This window comes from Magnolia sinica, chromosome 7 (assembly GCF_029962835.1).
Source record: "Magnolia sinica isolate HGM2019 chromosome 7, MsV1, whole genome shotgun sequence".
Taxonomy (NCBI): Eukaryota; Viridiplantae; Streptophyta; class Magnoliopsida; order Magnoliales; family Magnoliaceae; genus Magnolia; species Magnolia sinica.
The window spans coordinates 84,923,551-84,942,890 of NC_080579.1; the positions used below are offsets into that span (position 1 = coordinate 84,923,551).

At 38.7% G+C, this 19,340-nt stretch overlaps 1 protein-coding gene across 9 annotated transcripts in view; it reads right to left on the bottom strand.

The window, feature by feature from the left end:
* LOC131251592 (vacuolar fusion protein CCZ1 homolog B-like) overlaps positions 1–19,340 on the bottom strand; it is a 75,007-nt gene that overhangs the window by 31,927 nt on the left and 23,740 nt on the right. For 7 of the 9 annotated variants that reach the window (XM_058252382.1, XM_058252385.1, XM_058252377.1 and 4 more), the window contains 2 exons: positions 13,843–13,941; positions 10,856–11,320 (listed from right to left, as the gene is read on the bottom strand). In XM_058252382.1, coding sequence (XP_058108365.1) covers positions 10,856–11,320; positions 13,843–13,941 — 564 coding nt within the window. The remainder of the gene's footprint in view (positions 1–10,855; positions 11,321–13,842; positions 13,942–19,340) is intronic. The other 2 variants (XM_058252381.1, XM_058252380.1) reach the window with 1 other exon arrangement.

The window sequence follows — 19,340 nt, forward strand, 5'->3', positions numbered from 1 at the left end:
ATGGTTGGACGGATAGAAAGAATAGAAGCATCATTAACTTTTTAATTAATTCTCCGATCGGAACAATGTTTTACAAGTCTATTGATGCTTTAGATTCAATAAAAGATAGAAATTTGTTATTCAAATATCTTGATGAAATTGTGGAAGAAATTGGGGAAGAAAATGTGGTCCAGGTTATCACGGATAACCATTCAAGCTATGTGAGTGTTGGGATGAAGTTGATGGATAAGAGGAAAAGGATATATTGGACTCCGTGTGCTGCACGCTGCATAGATCTGATGTTGGAGGATATTGGAAAAATGAAAATATATTCTGAAATGCTTGAAAAGGCGAGGACAATGACCAAGTTTATTTATGGGCATGGAATTGTATTGAGCATGATGAGAAGCTTCATGAACAACCATGAGCTTCTACAGCCGGCAATGACACGCTTTGCAACATCATACCTCACCCTTCGAAGTATTTACAAGCAAAAGAATGGTCTTATAGCCATGTTTGCATTGGAACAATGGTGCTCATGTTCTTAAGCTAAAAAACATGAAAGAATAAAGGTACGGGCTATTATAATGTTATATCCGAAGTTTTGGCCAAATGTTGCCTTATGTGTTAAGAGCACCATGCCGTTGGTAAGCATTTTAAGAGAAGTAGATTCAGAAGAGAGGTCAGCAATGGGGTTCATTTATGAATAGATGGACTCAGCAAAGGAGAAAATTGCATTTAATTGCAATGATGTAAAAAAGTGATGTTCCAATTTGGAACAAAATAGATGAAAGATGGACTCCTCAGCTTCATCATCCTCTACATGCAGCCGAGTACAATTTGAATCCTCAAATACGGTACTTAGATAAGTTCTCTACACACCCCGAGATAAAAAGGGGGTTGTTGGAGTGCATGGATAGGATGATCCCCTATGAAGAGCATGCTGATGCTGATATTCAGTTGGATGAATATGAGAAGAGGAGGGGACTTTGGCTCTCGCCTTGCGCTCGAAACCATGACAGAGCGTTCCCCAAGTAATTTATAATTTTATATTTTGATATTTTCATTTTTATGTAAATTATATTTTTATAATTGTTGAAAGTATTTCATTAATTTATAAATTATAACTAATTTATGCAGCTGATTGGTGGGAATGCTTTGGAGATAGAACTCCACGGCTTACGAAGTTTGCAGTACGAGTTTTAAGCCTCACATGTAGTGCTTCTGACTGTGAGAGAAATTGGAGTACTTTTGAGCATGTAACTTTTGTACCATTCAATATTCTAAATTGGCTAATTTTTATTTAGTAGATTAGCAAGTCTTTGATAATTGACTGACATAGATCATCATATGATCAGATCCACACAAAGAAGAGAAATCGGCTAGAGCAACAAAAGCTCAACTCTCTAATATGTGATGTATAATATGAAACTGAGAGAAAGAAGCATGAAGAGAAGGGCGGCAATGGATCCAATATTGGTGGACCACATTGAATCAGATGATGAATGGATTGCTGAGAAAGAAGGCCCTATTCTCCCAACTGATCCATCATGGCTCGAAGATCAAAATATGGCCTTTGATATTAGTGCCATTACAACTATTCCGGAGTCTGATGATCCAGTTGACAGCAATGCACCATCAACATCTAATATTTCTGAAGGAGTTTGCCCCCCCCCCCCCCCCCTTCCTCAAAGAAAAGGAAGGCAACTACTTTAAGTGTTTATAGTTATAGACTAAGTTACATGAACATTTTTAACAAAGAAAGTAAAAGACCAATGAATCTCTTCTTCTTCTTTTTTTAAATGTGTAGGTGGTCCCATGGGAAGATTTCTTACTCCTATAAGTGAGGAAGGAGATACAGGAATGAGTGTTCATGGTGTGGATGATATACATGCATATGTAAATGTTGATGCTGATGATGAAAGGCCTAGACCTGGTGATGAAGTGAATGACGATGACGACAACGACGATGATCTATTAGATATAGATGACCTTTAGAGTTTAGACACTAGAGTCTAGAGACTAATTATTGAGAATTTGATATATTGGTTTTGAGGAATGTGACATTTGTATTGTACTTAATGCTCTTAACTTTGGGATTTTTATTTTGAAGAATGTGACATTTATATATTTTGCTTTTTTCTTACTATTTAATATTTATCATTCATATATATATATATATATATATATATATATATATATATATATATATATAGCGGAACGCTCACCTGCGAACCAATTCGCATGGACTACATACGAACTTTTTCGAGAACTCATCATATCTGATGAGTCTCGAAAATCTGAACGGTCCACATGAAGCAGAACCTCATGAAACCCCCTAGTACCAATTTTTACTTTGAACCAAAACTTCGGTGGGCCATGGAAAATGCAAACAGTTTCTTCCCTTGATTTGAATTTCTCTTTGCTATGGCCCACCAGAATCTTAGATAAGGGTGAAAATTCACCCCATGAGGTTTCATGGGATTCCGCATCTTATGGACCGCTCGGATTTGACACCCATGACACGTGTGCAAAGGTGCGCACGTGCATAGGTGAGCATGCCTCTCTCTCTCTCTCTCTCTCTCTCTCTCTCTCTCTCTCTCTATATATATATATATATATATATTTAAAAAATTAAAAAATAGAAGTATCGTGTAGCTTACGCTACACGCTACGGAGGGTTGAACGCTACGCAACACGCTACCGCTATTTAAAACACTGGTAACATCTGTAAAACTTGGAGGATTATCCAAAATATATTACAGCTTCTCATGGGCTCCCAAGAAACACTTTTACAGATTACGCCCATTGAAGATAGTTGTCACCATTCAACTTAATCGAGGTAATTTGCAGGGGGTTGGATTCAAGAGAGACCATGCCAAGAGATGAGGGCCCTTTATCATCCATAGGAGACTCCCAAGTAAGAAAGATGGATTCAAACAACTCTTTCTCACTCAATCCTTCAAGGGAATGAGAGATACCCTAAACAATAAGTGATCCTCCAAAATAACAACAAATCCAGTCAAATCTGACTCAAACAAGTGAAAAGCGGCCTAGACGCACGTCCATTTGGGTTTAAAACCCACTCAAACATGAATCATGGCTAAAAAAACCTCCATGATTAGCTTGGGAGGAAGATTTTGGTCCATCTTGAGCAAAGAAACCAAATATAAAAATAAAAAACTTACCGATTTGAGATATGTCAAAGAAAATCTGATTAGGGGCCTGGTTTTCAAATTTCTCTATTTCGGCCAAAACACCATGAAAGAATATATTTTAAAAAATATCAAAAAATCATGACAAATCTCCTAAAATCAAGATCTATCAAACCCCTAAACTTTTAGCTCAAATGGTGTCCATGCGTCCGTATAATGCTAATGTCAGTAAGCTGACGTGTCGCCTCTCAACTTGTTATATGTAGAATGCCCTGATCTATGCTCTGATACCAAGTAGAAGATGATTTGATAATTATGGTGTGGAGAAAAGCGGAGTGAGAGAGGAGGAAAGAAGAGAGGGAAACATTGTGTGTAAGCCAACATGCCCTAACACATAATGTTTTATTAGAATAAAGCATGTAGTACACCGCAGGAGGAGGAAAGTGTGCACATGCACTTGCATTAAAAGAGCTACTAACCACACACACTCTACACTAACACTCTCTAGAAGACCTACGTAACAAGCATTGTGCGGCATGGGCTGTTTATAACTTGAATTCGTTTGCATGGAACCTCTGTCAAAAAGTGGTAACTATTGACACCCCACTCAACAGTGTTGGGCTAATTAACCCATTCATCATCAAAGAGGATCTTTCACTGTTGAAAAATGAAAGGTTTGTAAAATTTTAGTAAGCATCCGCCACCACGCCCAAGCCAAAGCCCAACTATAACAACCCAAACACAACCCGAAACCATCTATGACCCAAAACTCACCTAACCCCCGGAAATCAGAGCAAGCAGGCTTAAAGTGAACCCAAGAAGATGCGAGATCCCACCTAACCCAATGTTAGGCTCCACACATGTTTTTGGACAAGCCGAGGACACTGAAAAATAAAAATTTCAGTGTCCTATAGAGGAGGTCACAAAAAAAGGCCCTTGGATGCTGGGAACTTTTTTCATGCCCAAGGCCTGTCTTTTCTAGGTCAACTTTGGGTTACAATTCCTGCGATTTTTTACGTCCAAACCCCATGATCCACATTTCCGTGTTGTAGCCCATCAAATGGTCTTTCCAATGAGCCTAATTTCATGACAATGTAATCTACAGGCACAAAGTTATGATTGAAAGACCAGACAATGCACAGAGATCAATTGACCATTGCAGAACTAGAATTTGACACAACTTGTAGACCACATCTCCCGAATCCCTCGGAATTTATCCCTCAAATCAAAACCATTAGTCAACCCACCAAATCCCCTTTCCAACAAGCCATAGATCACCTAATCCCAATGCTCAAGCACCAAGATTGATTTAAATAAATACATTAAAAAAATATATAAAATAAAAATATAAAAATAAAAATAAAAAAAACCTGAGAGATGCGTGAGCTGGACTGTGCAAGAAAAACAATATCTGAAATTACCATCTTGTCCTTTTAGAGAAATCCAAAACCCAATTTTCATTTTCCTATGACCCTTTGACCCACTTTTTACCAAAGTACCTCCAAGAGCCTTAATTTGCCAACCTATCATCTTTTTACCAAACTACCGCCCTAACTACCTTACTAGGAAGGAGGTAACGTATACGTGGTCTAATGGGCAATCTAAGCCAGTTATCACCAGATTCAACCATTTCCTTATCTCCTCAGGCGGGCTTGAGAAATACCCCCTGGTATTGCAGTGCACATTGCCCAAGCAACCTCAGATCACTGTCCTCTGCTGCTCACTATTGATGGGGAGAATTGGGGCCTGAAACCATTCAGGTTTGAGCTTTGTTGGCTAAAAGTGGAAGGCTTTCCTTAGAAGATTAAGGATTTGTGGAGATCCTTTGAAGTAGAAGGGTTTGTGGGGTTTGAGCAATGTCATAAACTGAAATTACTCAAGGAGAAAATCAAGGTATGGAAGAAGGAAAATTTCAGCAGAAGGAGAGAGGAAACGGCTGGAATTTTGCTAGAGTTGCAGGCCCTTGACGTTAGGGCTAAAGGAGGCTACCTGTCTTCCGAATAAATGTCCAAAAGAGTCAGGCTAATCCAAGACTACGCGAGTAGGGTGAAGAAAATGAAATTGAATGGAGGGAACGCTCGGGGAGTCTTATGGAATAAGGAAGGCAACAAAAATACAAAGTTCTTCCACGGTATTGCAAGTGCAAGTGCAAGGATCAACAAAATCAGCTGTATTATGGTTAACAGAACCTGTATCGAAGACAAAGATTGGCTCTCAGAAGAGATTTCTTGGTTTTATAAGGGTTTGCTCTCAAGGGAGGAATGGAGAAGACCAAGATTGGATTATTTTCCTTTCAAGCACCTCACAGTTGAAGAGGCTAATTCGATCGAAGCCCTATTCTCAGAGGAAGAGATGAAAAAGGTTGTGGATTCGTTGGAAAGACAGAGCCCCGATGGTGAATGGCTTCCTAATAGGGCTTTCTTCCAAGTTTTCAGGGAGGTAGTCGAAATTAATGTTATGAACTTCATGGTTGAATTTTTTGCAAGAGGTCGATTATAGAGCAATCTAGGTGCCTCCTTAATAACAATTATTCGAAAGATCTCTGGTGTGGAGCCATTAAAGGACTTTAGGCCGATTAGACTTATTGGGAGGGCAAATAAAATCTTAGCTAATGTTCTTGCATCTCATTTGCAAAGTGTGTTAAGTAGTATCAGTTCAGAAAATTAGTGTGCCTTTGTCCCGGGCCAGCAAATCTTGGATAGTGCTCTAATCACTCATGAATACCTTGATTCAAGACATAGATTGGGAGTAAAAGGTATTGCATGCAAGAGAAGGCTTATGATCATATTGATTGGGCCTTTCTTGATTACATGTTGAAGAGGTTGAGATGTGGGGAGAAATGGCAAAGTTGGATTCGCAAGTGCGTTGGTTCGGCATGCTTCTCTATTCTCCTATACGGCTCCCAAAAAGGGTTTTTCAAAAGCTCTAGGGACCTGTGCCAAGGGGACCCTTTATCTCCCTTCCTATTTGTCATAGTGGTGAAGGCGTTAGGGAGGATGCTAGCTAAGGGGTAGGAGGGCTTAATTAGTGGGTTCAAGGTGGAGGGGATGGCCTCTCCCATATCTCATCTCTAGTTCGTAGACGATACTCCTATTTTACGATGCAAAGACTCAAGTATGGAGGATAAGCCGAGAACGATTATTTGGTGTTTTGAGGCAGTTTCAAACCTTAAGGTTAACATCTCTAAAAGTAAAATGTTTGGGGTTCGAATGGTGGAGGCAAAAGTGGAGCATCTAGCCAAGGTTTTGGGTGTGCAGCAAGGTCGCTTCGGGCTTCATACGTGGGCCTTCCTTTGTGTTGGAAAGCTGGTTATTTATCTTTGGGATAGGTGGTGGAGAGATGTGAGAGGAAGTTAGCTAGAGAGAAGTTCGGTATCTCTCACTTGACGATCGTATTACTCTTATAAAAACGGCCCTCTCTAACTTCCCTCTCTATTTCATGTCACTCTTTAAATGCCTAGCTCCAGTGCTTGCAAGGCTTGAGAGACTTCGGTGTGATTTAATGTGGCAAGGACGGAGGATAAGAAGAAATTTCATTCAGTGGGTTGGGATGAGGTTTGCAAGGCTTTTGAAGATGGAGAGGTAGGCGTAAAGGATCTAAAATCCATGAATGTGGCGTTGCTCGGGAAATGGCCTTAGAGATTTAGGGTGGAAAGTGGGGCGCTTTGGAAGTTATTAAAAGTAAATATGGGTGCTCGGAAGGAGGACGAACTAGGGACTCTTTGGTCTATAGAGCGTTGGCCTTATGGAGAGGGGTTTCCTCCGTGAAGCCGGCTTTTGTGGAAGGGGTTGGATTTGCCTTAGGGAATGGTGAAAATATCCGCTTTTGGGTAAAGATGTTTGGGTGGGGAGCTCCTTTTTGAAGATCGATTTCCCTAGAATTTTTTTGTTAGCCTTGAACCCATCCATGGTAGTGGCTAATTATTTCTCCCATGTCGGTGGGGAAGTAGTTTGGGATCCACCATGTAGGCAATTCTTCGCAATGAGGAAGCCGACGAATTTGTGGTCCTTATGGATAGCATTTACCTTTGCTCACCGGTCACCTCCAACCAGGATAAAATGATGTGGAAGGTTGACAAATCAAGCTCTTTTTCGATTGTCCCTCTATTCCCTTGTGCGTGAAGGAGATAGGCATGAGGATGTAGAGCATACCAAATTCGTTTGCCATTATGATGTCCCTCCAAAAATTGCGGCTTTCGGGTGGCTTGTTGGTAGGGAGAAAGTTCTCACTATCTATAATCTCTAAAAAAGGGCTATGGTGATTCCTAATATGTGCCTTTTGTGCAAGCATGGTGAGGAGACAGTGGACCATCTCTTTGTGCATTACTCTTGTGAGGTTGATTTGCGCGGATATCTTGGACCGTTTTCATGTCCTTTGAGTGTTCCCAAGATTGGTTAATGATCTCTTGTATGGCTGGCACAGGATGAATCTTAGGAAGAAGAAAAGGTCGCTATAAAGAATGGCTTTGCTTGCAGTTTGGTGGGTTGTTTGGGAAGAAAGGAATGCTAGATGTTTTAGGAATGAGAGGAAGTCAGTGGAAGGAGTCTCTCTTAGGGCAAGGATGCTTGTTATTGAGTGGGCCTTTAGTGTCTCCAAGCTTAAGGAATGTAATTTGGATTTTCTTGGTTTGCAAGTGGGTCGCCTCCTTAGCGCCCTCATGTCTATGTTGTTTATTTTGTTTGCTTTTTTAATTAAATTATCATTATCTTTCGGGAAAAAAAAAAGAAAAAACACTACCGTACTAATGAAATCCCAAAACTATCCCTCCTTCAAATCACAAGATTCACCCAAGTGTTTAAATCTCCACATTAAGGTGGACTGAATCGGTTATATAATAGTTGTTACATAATGGTATCGATGGTGCCCATTATACAATACGGGGGCGTAACAGGCACCCTATAAAAATCATGCCTTTGTTGTTTATTTTGTTTGTTTTTTAATTAAATTTTCATTATCTTTTGGGGGAAAAAAAAAACACTACCTTACTAATGAAATCCCAAAACTACCCCTCCAAATCACAAGATTCACCAAGTGTTTAAATCTCCACATCAAGGTGGACTGAATTGGTTATATAACGGCTATTACATAATGGTATTGATGGTGCCCGTTACGCGATACAGGGGCGTAACAGGCACCCTGTAAAAATCACCCCTCAAAAACAGCAAAAGAAAGGCTCTTTTTCCACTTTAAATCAATATAAAAATGCCCTCTTTTTTCACTTTTTTGAATTCTCTTGCATTTTCATGGTTCTTAGAGGCTACAGCCTTCCAAAGCTATTTTTTACACTCTGTGGATCAAAACACTTGATTTAGGCAATTTGGATGAATTAAAACACTGGACCATTTTGGGGAGAATTCTAAAAAAGAGGTAAGTTTTAAAATTTCTTGCTGGAACAAATTTAGGATCACATGCAAATTCATGCAATAGATTAGGCATTTTAATCAGTTTTTTTTTTTTTTTTTTTGCTGATTTATGCATGAACAATGACTATAATAAAAAATCCTCGAAAAAAGTTTTTTTTTTTTTTTGTTCAATATTGATTGTAAATGGTTGGAATAGATGTAGGAGAATACAAGTACAAATACACGCAACTGATTAAGCATCATAATCAGATTTTTTATTTTATTTTTTCGCTTTTGTATATTTTATTTTCAGCTGACTTATACATGAATAGTGACTATCATGAAAAATTCCCCTACCTATTCTAAATGGTTGAAATAGATATAGTAAGAATACATGTACAAATTCATGCAGTAGATTAGGCATTACAATCAGATTTTGTATTTTTTATTTTTTTTTATTTTCAGCTAATTTATGCATAAACAGTGACGGTCATGAAAAATCCCCCAAAAAATGCTTCTTTTTTCTTTCTTTTTCAATATTGTTTGTGAGTGGTTGGAATAGATACAGGATGAATACATGTACAAATTCATGTAGTAGATTAGGCATTTCAATCAGATTTTGTATTTTTTTTTTTTTAAAGAAAATTAGATGTAGGAGTTTTACACTCAATCTATGCATGCCAAGTTCATAAAATCATCAAAGATGCTAAGACAACATTCTCACCATCATTAATATGGTCAAAACAAGAAAAAAAAAAATGAATACATATTTGGATTTTGGAATCCTCTAAATATTTGGGATTTTTAAATGAATATATATTTGGAATCCTCTAAATATTTGGGATTTTTCCCGTTTTTGAGATTTTTTTCCGACCCAAAAAAAATAAAAATTGATGACCGTTACAAGGGCATAATGCCCATTATGCCCACCAATATCGTTACAGCACACCTTGCTCCACGTTCATTTTCCAACCTCTAAAAGCCTCCTAGAACCTTCCCTAAAATCAATTCTCTACAAATTACTCTCCAACCACCCAATCAACAACCCATAGCTTGTCACTTGTCATCCATTTGGCAAACCACTATCCTTTAGAACTCCCAACCTATCCGTAAATTACAACTCTACCACTGCTCACCTCTATGAATAGAGGTCACTTGCAAAAAGAGAGGGGTCATTTTGGCCTCAAAAATCCTAAGTTTCACATCCTATCTCTAGGACCCTAGTCCCAATACTTGGAAAAATGCTGCAAATCTTATGACGAAACAAGAGAACATGCATGAGAGACTAAGAGCTTGGGACTCCCATCTTCCACCCAAGGCCATGGAGTACAACACTACTCTTAGGAATGGTAAACCCAAGGCTTCAGCAACCTTGAGGGGTAAATGATTCACTTGTTCTTTTCCATCCTCACTTCTCTTAGAAGACCACACAAGGCAAGACCCTCCTTCAACAAATAATGCAATTTCAGTCCAAGGAGTTCAATTCACCCTCGAGCACTAGTATTTTTGAAGACGAACAAACGATCAACTCACCACAATCCCAAGCCTCCCCTCTCCTTTCTCTCTTTTCTCCATTCAAATCCTTCCTTTACTTTTATCTTTTTAAAATTAGGACCCAGGCCAACCGTTTGTTGAAATTCCGAACATTGGAATTTCCTTATCCATGAGTAGAAACTGTATATTTTCTAGTGGAGTAGGGTATCTAACCCCTTCCTACTCCATAACCCTGGTCCATATCCGGAATAACAGTACGAAGACCAAATTGGAGTCAATTTCCTTGGAATCAAGGAGATCACTCCCTTGAATTTTGAGAAGCAGACAAGGATTCTAGCCATCCTTACTTGGAAAAAGCTAGTGGTGACTCCAAATTCGACCCTATAGGCTCTACCACACACAGTAGGCCTTTCTGGCTAAGTCAACAAATGTAAATTCCAAGTTTGATGCATAAGATCATGACAGGAAGCATTAATCACTGGGCAAACTATTGGGTCTTGTGCCTTACCAATGTATAGTTCGCAGAGGCAAAGGATTCTGGCATTCTGCACATGTGGCACCCATGAATTGGTGATCCAGACCATTGATCTGATGGACCCATCATAGGTCAGGAATGCCCAAAAAAGCCTGGATTGGAATATTATAATCCATCAATCTTTCTGGCCTGTTCTCCACTGAGCAAGTATGGATCATTGCAATACTTGTTTTTTAACCATCTATTTATAGGCCACTCACCGATGGTACTAAGGAAATTCCAATCTCAGAGACTTATGGTGCCCATTGGTCCCATTGGATCAACAGTCTGGATCCCAAAAACATGCACAAACTGTGCATTTGCGATACTCAGGACCCTATAGTTCCTCTATTCACAGATAGGATGCTTACATTTTCAAGAAGTTGCTGCTTCACCAAAGAAATCCATTGCTCTCCATTAATCAATGAATTAGCAGGAATGAGGACAATAATGGTCAGATTCTTGTGCTGATATACACAAAGATACATACGCTCCCCTTTTTGCTGCAGCCAAACAGTCGGGGTTGCGGAAGTCAAGCTGCCAACTTCTCCGCCCCAAACGTCAGTGATGACAAAACCATCCTTTCCTTTAGACCATCTGTCACGTTGCAATGGCCTTGGAACCTGATATCCTGGACCTTGTCTGTTAGGCGAAGTATCACGTGATGTGTACTGAAATTCTTCTGGAGAAATTCCAGTGTTTGCTAAGATAGAGGCTGCAGCAACATAGGAGGAAGGAGCTCCCTTGCGCAAATAGGACCATGAGTTTGTACCAGTGGATAGAGCATGTGGAGTCAACCTTAGAACAGCATATGTGAATATGTTCGCCGTGTCATCCTGCCATGCAGATCATGAGAGTGAGCTTTCCTGATAAAAATGACCTAGCAATAGTGCTATATGTGAATGTGTTTGCCATGTCGTCTTGCCATGGAGATCAAAAGGTGGCATTTCCTGATAAAAATGGCCAAGCAAAACTCCTAGGAAGACAAGTTTTACTAAGCCCACACACACCTCTAAATGTAGCCATACATGCCAAACCAGCATGCGTTTAACATCCCAGCTGTCCAGTTGGGTCCCACCATGTAAACAACCTGATTAGAAACTCAGGCCAGTGAGCCAATCCATTCACTAGACAGGCCACACGGTGATGAAGCAATCAAAGAAAGTCAAATCTTCTTGATGAATAATAATATTCATACCAATTTGAAGAACCACCTCCACTTTTTGATGCCTCGAGCCTTTTTCTTTTTCTTTTTCTTTTTTCTTTATTCTTTTTTTTTTTTTCCATTCCAGATTGATGCCTCAAGCCTTCAAACCACTACTTAATCTCTCTGATGAAAGCAATAAATAAACAAAGAGAAAAAGAAATAGGGATAGAAATGTGGAGTCTCACCACAAGGAAAACCTAGAAGAGTCACTTCTAGGGTTTTAGAAGAGTTTCAGTTCTAATTATGTTCCCAGTCTCAAGAGACCAAAAAAATAAGGGTTCTGTTTCAATAGAAAACAGCATATAATGTCTCTAAATCATCCATTCGTATGGTTTAGTGTTTTAAATAGTGAATAGCATGTAACCTAGCATTCACCACTCTAAAGCATGAGGCTCACGGCATGTAGTGTAAGCTACACCACTTCTAGATTTTTAACTAACGTTGTGATTGGTTAAGGTATTCCGTAACGGTAACAGTAGTCGTAATGGCCACCACTGTTACCTTTACGACACTAGCTGTAACAACTGTTATGGCCCCATAATGGCCCTTGCAATCTCTCTTCTTTTTTTTTCTTTTTTTTTTGAAAAAAAAAAAAATCCAAAAAACCTGTATCAGCCCCATAATGGACCGTTCCGGCCTTTACAGGAGGCATAATGAGTCGTTACAGGGACTGTAACGGCCATTACAGGTCTTTTTTTTTCCCATAACGGGCATTACAGTCGATACATCCCTGTAATGTGTAATAGTTGCCGCCATTACCTTTACATAATGGTCTTTACGGCCCCGTAACGGCCGTTATGGCACACCATGTGCTTGGTTGCACCAAATATCATACAATTTTAGGATATTTTGCACCAAATTAGGCTAATTAAAAATAAAATAATAAAATTTAATGACATTTGGTGCAACAAAACACAACCTAAAATAATAGGAAAAATAGGCAAAGATTAAGTATAAAGGTAAAGATAGAGCAACCTAACTGATTTAATACTATTACTTATATTATTTTACTACAATCGTTGAAAAGATTAACAAATTTTTATTAAAAAGTGAAAAATGTAACAAATCATTGAAAATAACTTGTATTGTAAGCTATATAGCGTGTATCATAGGCTATGCAGCAAGTAGCATATGCAAAATTAGTATGGAACATAGGCTATACATGACTCAAGCTATTTTCATGAGCTACGTCACATTAATGCTAAGCTATGCTACTTAGCGTAAGCTACATGCTACATGGCGAAGCTATTTAAAATATTGGACTATGATTCTATCTAGCTTTTTACATATCCTACTTCAAACCAAGAAAGCCAGAGCTATACGCCGAATGTCCCAAAATTCCTCTCTTTTTTTTTTCTTTTTTTGATAATTTAATCTCCTAATCTTACTCGGTCTTATCCTTTAAACTTGTAACAGACTAATAGAAATAACTAACAAGGAAACAGCCTCAAATCGCCCAAAGATACACATCCTACTAAATAATGCAAAACACCATGGGGATGATTTTAGGCTTGCATGACTGTAGTAGACCTCTCATCTCATATATCATATATGGTTGTATACATGACCCAATAAAGCATACCGGAACTAGTGGGTCGCCTAATCCAACCAGTGTGTGATCTACACCATCTGATTGGATCAGTGGGCACCAGCAATTGGGAAGAGGTCTAGATCAGCCATCCAGACCCTTGATTTTATCCAGAATAGGGACCTGATGGTCACTCAGATCAATTTGAACCATTGATGTGGTCCAGATCTTCAATATAAATGGTTGCATATGCCAGATCTATTTTAACCATTGGATTTCCTTTTCTAAGCCTGATCTGCAATCAGATGGACTGATCTTCAATCAGCCAGCAATGGGACCACTGTTGGTCTCCTATTATATGGTCAGATGGCCCTACATCAGTACACATTGAACATGGACTGTTGGCATTTGTCATTCAACCATCCACTGTTTCCATGCATGTCAAACCACCTGATAAGTTGATCAACCTTATTGTGGGGCACACCTACTGAACAGACCACAGATGCATGTCTTAAACACGTCAGGTGACATGTGTAGAGGTGCGAATGGACTTAGCAGTTAGCAAAGCTTGGTAGATGACATACATACATATATAGACACAGGCAAACACACACATAACGTACAGGAGGAAGTGTTGTGGACACCAGCAGGTCCTGAAACAAGATAAGCGAGCTGCATGAAGCGTTCCCAACACATGAGGATTCTAAAACTCTGACGAGCGACTGTCAACAAAAGTACATCTGTTAATGTATGAAAAGAAAATTAATAAACAGTTGGTGACATTCAAGTAGATACAAACATTTCAAAGCAAAATAACTGCCAACAAATACTAAACTAAGTTAAACTGAAACCTGTCCACATGCACACTTGAACAGAGTAGAGTGGGTTTGGTCTTGTTGGTGGTGTTAAAAGCACAATGCGAATAACGGAATGCAAAAATAATAATAATAATAATAATTAATAAATCATGCATACATCAAAAAAGGTGATGAAAGCCCCTAATACAACAATACAGCAAAATTAGAAGAATTAAAAAATAGCAAGTGTAACTTACAATGACCGGAACACCATCAAATGTTAAATGAAGAGCATGAAGACTGAAGATCAATCACACCCAGTATCTCTTAGTTCAGAATCATTGGGAAGTATTCCTAGTAACTCTAGGAAAACACCAGGGTTTGATTTAGAATGGGACAAGAGTAAATCATTTTGTATAGTTAAAGTCTTAATATTAGTCATAAGGAAATACTCCTCAGCTTCATCTTCTTCATCGTAGTTACTCCTCTATGCCAACTACAGTTGGACAAAAGCCTGAAGTGAAGTGGCAACAAATCTAGAGTTGAACAAAGCATGAAGCGAAGCAGCAACAGATACCATTGCAGGACCAAGGAAGTGTCTGTTTCAAAATGTTGGCAAGTAGAAACAGCCAGGGAGCAAAAGGGTAAGTCTAAAGCATGAGCTGCACCTTGGAAGAAGGTTTGTGTGACTAAGATATCAACTACCTTTTGTGAGTTTTCTGGATTCAACAATTGGTATGAGCATTGTTCGGAGTATCCCCATTATTATCGAAATATCCCTGATATTATCCCTATCTCCATCTCAGTGATACCAATAACACCAATAGTCTTAGAAATTCCAGGTATCGGGGATATATTGCTAAGTATCGACAGTGTATCGATATCGCCAAGATTTTCAACTATGTAAATTCCAGGTGTCACTTGTATTGCCAGTGTATCAGTGATCTTTCGATAATATTGTCAATGTATTGATATCGCTAAAAATCAGTTTATTAAAAAACTTTCCGTTTCAAATCTTTTTATGGACGCATGGTTATATACAGTGTTCAAATTGTCGACGATAATGTTGATCATACCGCAATATTATCTTTATCACAACGTGTGCAATATCGAGACCACAGTCTTTCATTTCCTTTCCAGTTATCGATGATTTCTCAGCAAAATATTGTGTATTGTCAATATTCTGAAATATCGATATATATTTGGATGGAAGCTTGGATGGATGGATGGGATAGTTGAATGGATGGATGGGATGGTTGGATAAGTTTATTACGACAGCACATGCTTTTAGGCCCCTATTAAATGGAAACTTTTTACGTATGCATTCTTTTTGTAATTTTTTAATTCCTAAATATGCAAATATGTGTATTTTAGCATCTTCTAAAGTTTCACTAAAAAAATCCACCATTTTCCCCATGTTTCCCCACATTTCCTGTTATCGACGATATCATCGGCGATGTTGATATTGTTTCCGTATCCCCGGCCAACAAAACTTGTAGCAATACCAATACTTCGAACACTGGGTATGAGCAATGTTAACGGAATAGTACTGTTCAGTACCTGAATTGATGATTCAAATCGATCCATATCCTAGACAATTCAAATTGGTATTAATTTTTGGATGAATCATATAATTTTTGTTCTTTTTTTCTTTTTTGAAAGGTAAGGAAATTTTATCAAGGCAACCAAGGCAAAGATATAGGAAAAAGAAATTGCAGCAAACTATAGCAAAACAGACAACGAGGAATAATCTGTCCACAGGCAGAACCAAATCCATTCCCCAACTGCCCACAAGATGAGGGGGGAAAAAAACTGCAACCAATAAATTCCCAAAGGTTGCCTCTGCCCAATCGACAAACAGCCCACAAGCCCATTGGAAGATATCTCCTCCTTGAGACGCTTTATTATAAAACACCCTCTTTTTTTTTGCTCCTTTGATACTGACAAACGTTCCAGCTAGCAACGCTGATCTCCACAAAAGGTTTGGTCATATGGCTTCCATCCCAAGACTCAACGAAAATGTTGATTGTCCTCGGAATCACCCAAGCTACTCGGTGAGATATTTTCCCCGCTTCTTCGCTACTGAAACGGCGAACAGCTCTATTGAAATTCTATCTACTTTATAAACTAGTGATTTCTTCATTCATTTCTATATGTTCATGTTGTTGCTTTTTACTCCACCCAAAAAGGTCAAAGAACCGCCCCCAAATGAGCCTCGCCAAATCCCAATGCATGAATAGATGACTCACAGATTATGCATATTGAACGCGGAGGATACAGTCACTGGTAAATCGTCATCTTGCTGCTGGTCAAGTGATCAATGGTTGGCACATTATCTTTCCCCACCAACCACCTGAACGCTATTACCCTCAGCAGGCCTTGAAATGATCACAATAGAGCACTTGGAGCAACCATCCTCCCAACATCCCCTCAAATGATTTTCTGTTTGAATCATATGATTCATGATTTGAATTTAAAGATTTGACAACTTGAGCAAAAAATATAACAAATGTAAGTCATGGTCTATGACGGAAGTTAAGACATAAAATCAATTTTGATCACTTTTTCATGGTCTATGACAGAAGTTGAGAAATAAAATCAATTTTGATCACTTTTTCCTTTTCGTATTCAAAAGGTTTCTATATTCCTTTCTACACTTAAAATAAACATTAAAAAAAAAAAAAATGTCCATTTCAACCTTTAGCTATTTAAAGGGGAGTTTAAAGTTCTACTCGTTCCTTTTTTTTCCAAACCCTAAACAATAGGATAAAGCAAGTATCATATATTTGATGTTGTCATTTCTATTGTGATTGTTTTTCAATTCAGAGGCTCAAACTGGTATTTTTCCAAAAAAAAAAATTTGATACTTATTTACATTTTGAAGCCTCAAAGAATCATTTGTCACTACTCATGGAAGCAAGAAGCGTCAAACTGACTCTTGAGTTGACAACAGAATTTTAAGCCAAAACATTGGTTTTAGTAGAGACGCACATCCTACATACCTTAGGGAAATGATAGTTTTTTTTTTAAATTTCTTTCTTTCTTTCTTTCTTTCAAAAACTGCACTTCATTGGGAGTATCTGCAAAATCGAATTGCCGGTCAAAATATTAGCAGCTCAAGTAATTTCTCAACATGTTGGTTGTAGAAATTATTATTAGGTCTAGTAACTCCACATCGAGTTGGCCTGGTTAAAATTTGAGGGCTTTAAGAACTTGTTAGCTGAATGGTGGGGCTCCTTGGACGTAAAAGGCTTTGCAAGATTTCGTCTTTGCAAGAAACTCAAGCTTTTGAAAGGAAAAAAAAAAACACAAACTTTGGAAGAAGAACTTTCTTGGGGCTCAAGAGGCAAATTTTGACAAAATGGTGAAGGAAATTAATGATTTGGACCTATTAGAGGAGGCAAGTGTTTCATCGGTTGAGGATAAGGACAAGAGGGCTACTCTTTATTTGAGTTATGCAAATCACTCTAAAGAGGAGGAAATCAGATGGTACCAAAGATCTAGAGCAGTGTGGCTCAAGGAGAGGGGCAAAGACACTCATCTTGGTGTAATTAGATAAGCAGTCCAATTGTAGATGATGAGAGGATTTTTTATAAAGTAAAGATATGAGACTCCATTGTTAGCTTCTATAGCAACTTGCTATCTGCTGACCAATGGAATAGGTCGTAGCTTGATAATCTAGATTTTCAAGAGTTAACGAGGGTGGAGGCTTCCTCTCTTGAAGCGTTAATTTCAGAAGAAGAGGTCAAAGTCACCATTGATTCATTTTGTGGAGACAAAGCTCCAAGCACTGATGAAGAAGGATGCCATGGACTTTGTTTCAAAGTTCTCCGAGCGAAGTCGGTTATCTTCATATATTGGGGCTTCCTTTATAGTTTTCGCCACTAAGCTAGAAGGGACTAAGCAATTAAAAGACTTTCATCCTATTAGACTTAGCTGGGGGCCATACAAAATTCTAGCAAAAGTCCTTGCTTTGCAGTTTCGGGGAATCCTCACAAATATTATCGCCGACAATCAAGGGGCCTTTGTCATGGGTAGGCCAAATTCTTGATAGCACCCTCATCGCCCATGAATGCATAGACTTTAGAAAAAGAAAGAGGAGTGGCTTGGTATGCAAGCTCGGTCTAGAAGAGGTCTACAATCACATGGACTGGAAGTTTTTAAATTATATGCTAGAGCAGGTGGGTTGTGATCATAAGTGGAGGGGATGGATGTGGTCCTATGTAGAATCCATCTCTTTCTTTGTTCTGGTAAATGGGTTGCCAAATGGTTACTTCAGGGCGTCCAGGGGTCCTAGGCATGGTGACCCCATCTCTCTTGTTTTATGATGCGGATGCAGCTTTTGTGGACAATCTCCGTAAAATCATTGTTTCTTTGAGGCGATTTCAAGGTTCAAGATCAATGTGGCTAAAATTGAAATGTTGGGAGTTCGCGTGAGTCATGACACATGAGGAATTAGTGCGACTTGTGAATATGCTTCAGTGTAAGAAAGGCTCCTTCCCTCTGTCATATCTTGATCTGCCTCTTTGTATTGGGAAGCTAGCTAGGCACTTGTGGGAAAAGGTTGTTGAAAGAATCGAATGGAAATTAGCAAATTGGAAGCGTGGATACCTTTCTTTGGGAGGGAGGTTGACCCTCATTAAAGCAGCCTTCTCAAATATGTCTGTGTATATTATGTATCTTTTCAAGTACCCTTAGTCGATGTTGGATGGGCTTGAAAAGTTAAGAAGAGATTTTTCTTCAAAAAGGGCCAAGGATGTCCGAAAGTTTCACCTCATAAATTTGGGGGAGGTTTGTAAGCCAAATGTGGAAGGCCGGGGGGTGGGGGATGGGGATAAATAAATAAAACAAAAACAAAAATGGATCTCATGAACTTAGCGCTACTTGGAAAGTAGCATTGGAGACTTGGTATTGAAACAAGTAGGCTTCAGAGGGAGATTATCGTGAGCAAGTATGTATATACAAGAGGGAGGTTGGTTTGTGAAGAGTTCGTCTCGATATTGCACCTCTAACATTTGGAAAGCAATCAGGTTGACAAAGCAATTGGTTCATAGAGGAATCGCTTTTGCTCTTAGGAATGGAATCCGTATATGCTTTTGGGTGGATGTTTAGTGCAATGATAGGCAGCTTTAAGATTTTTTTTTCCTTTTTTTTTTGGGTGGGGGGATAATTTATTAAAAGGATTGCTTGACAGCTGCCAAGATAGAAAAGAATACAACTCTTTAAAAAAAAAAAAAAAAAAAACATTACAGATCCAAGATAAAATGAGCAATAATGATATCAAAGTGAAGAAGATCGATAGCCCATTCTGAAACATCTCTTTT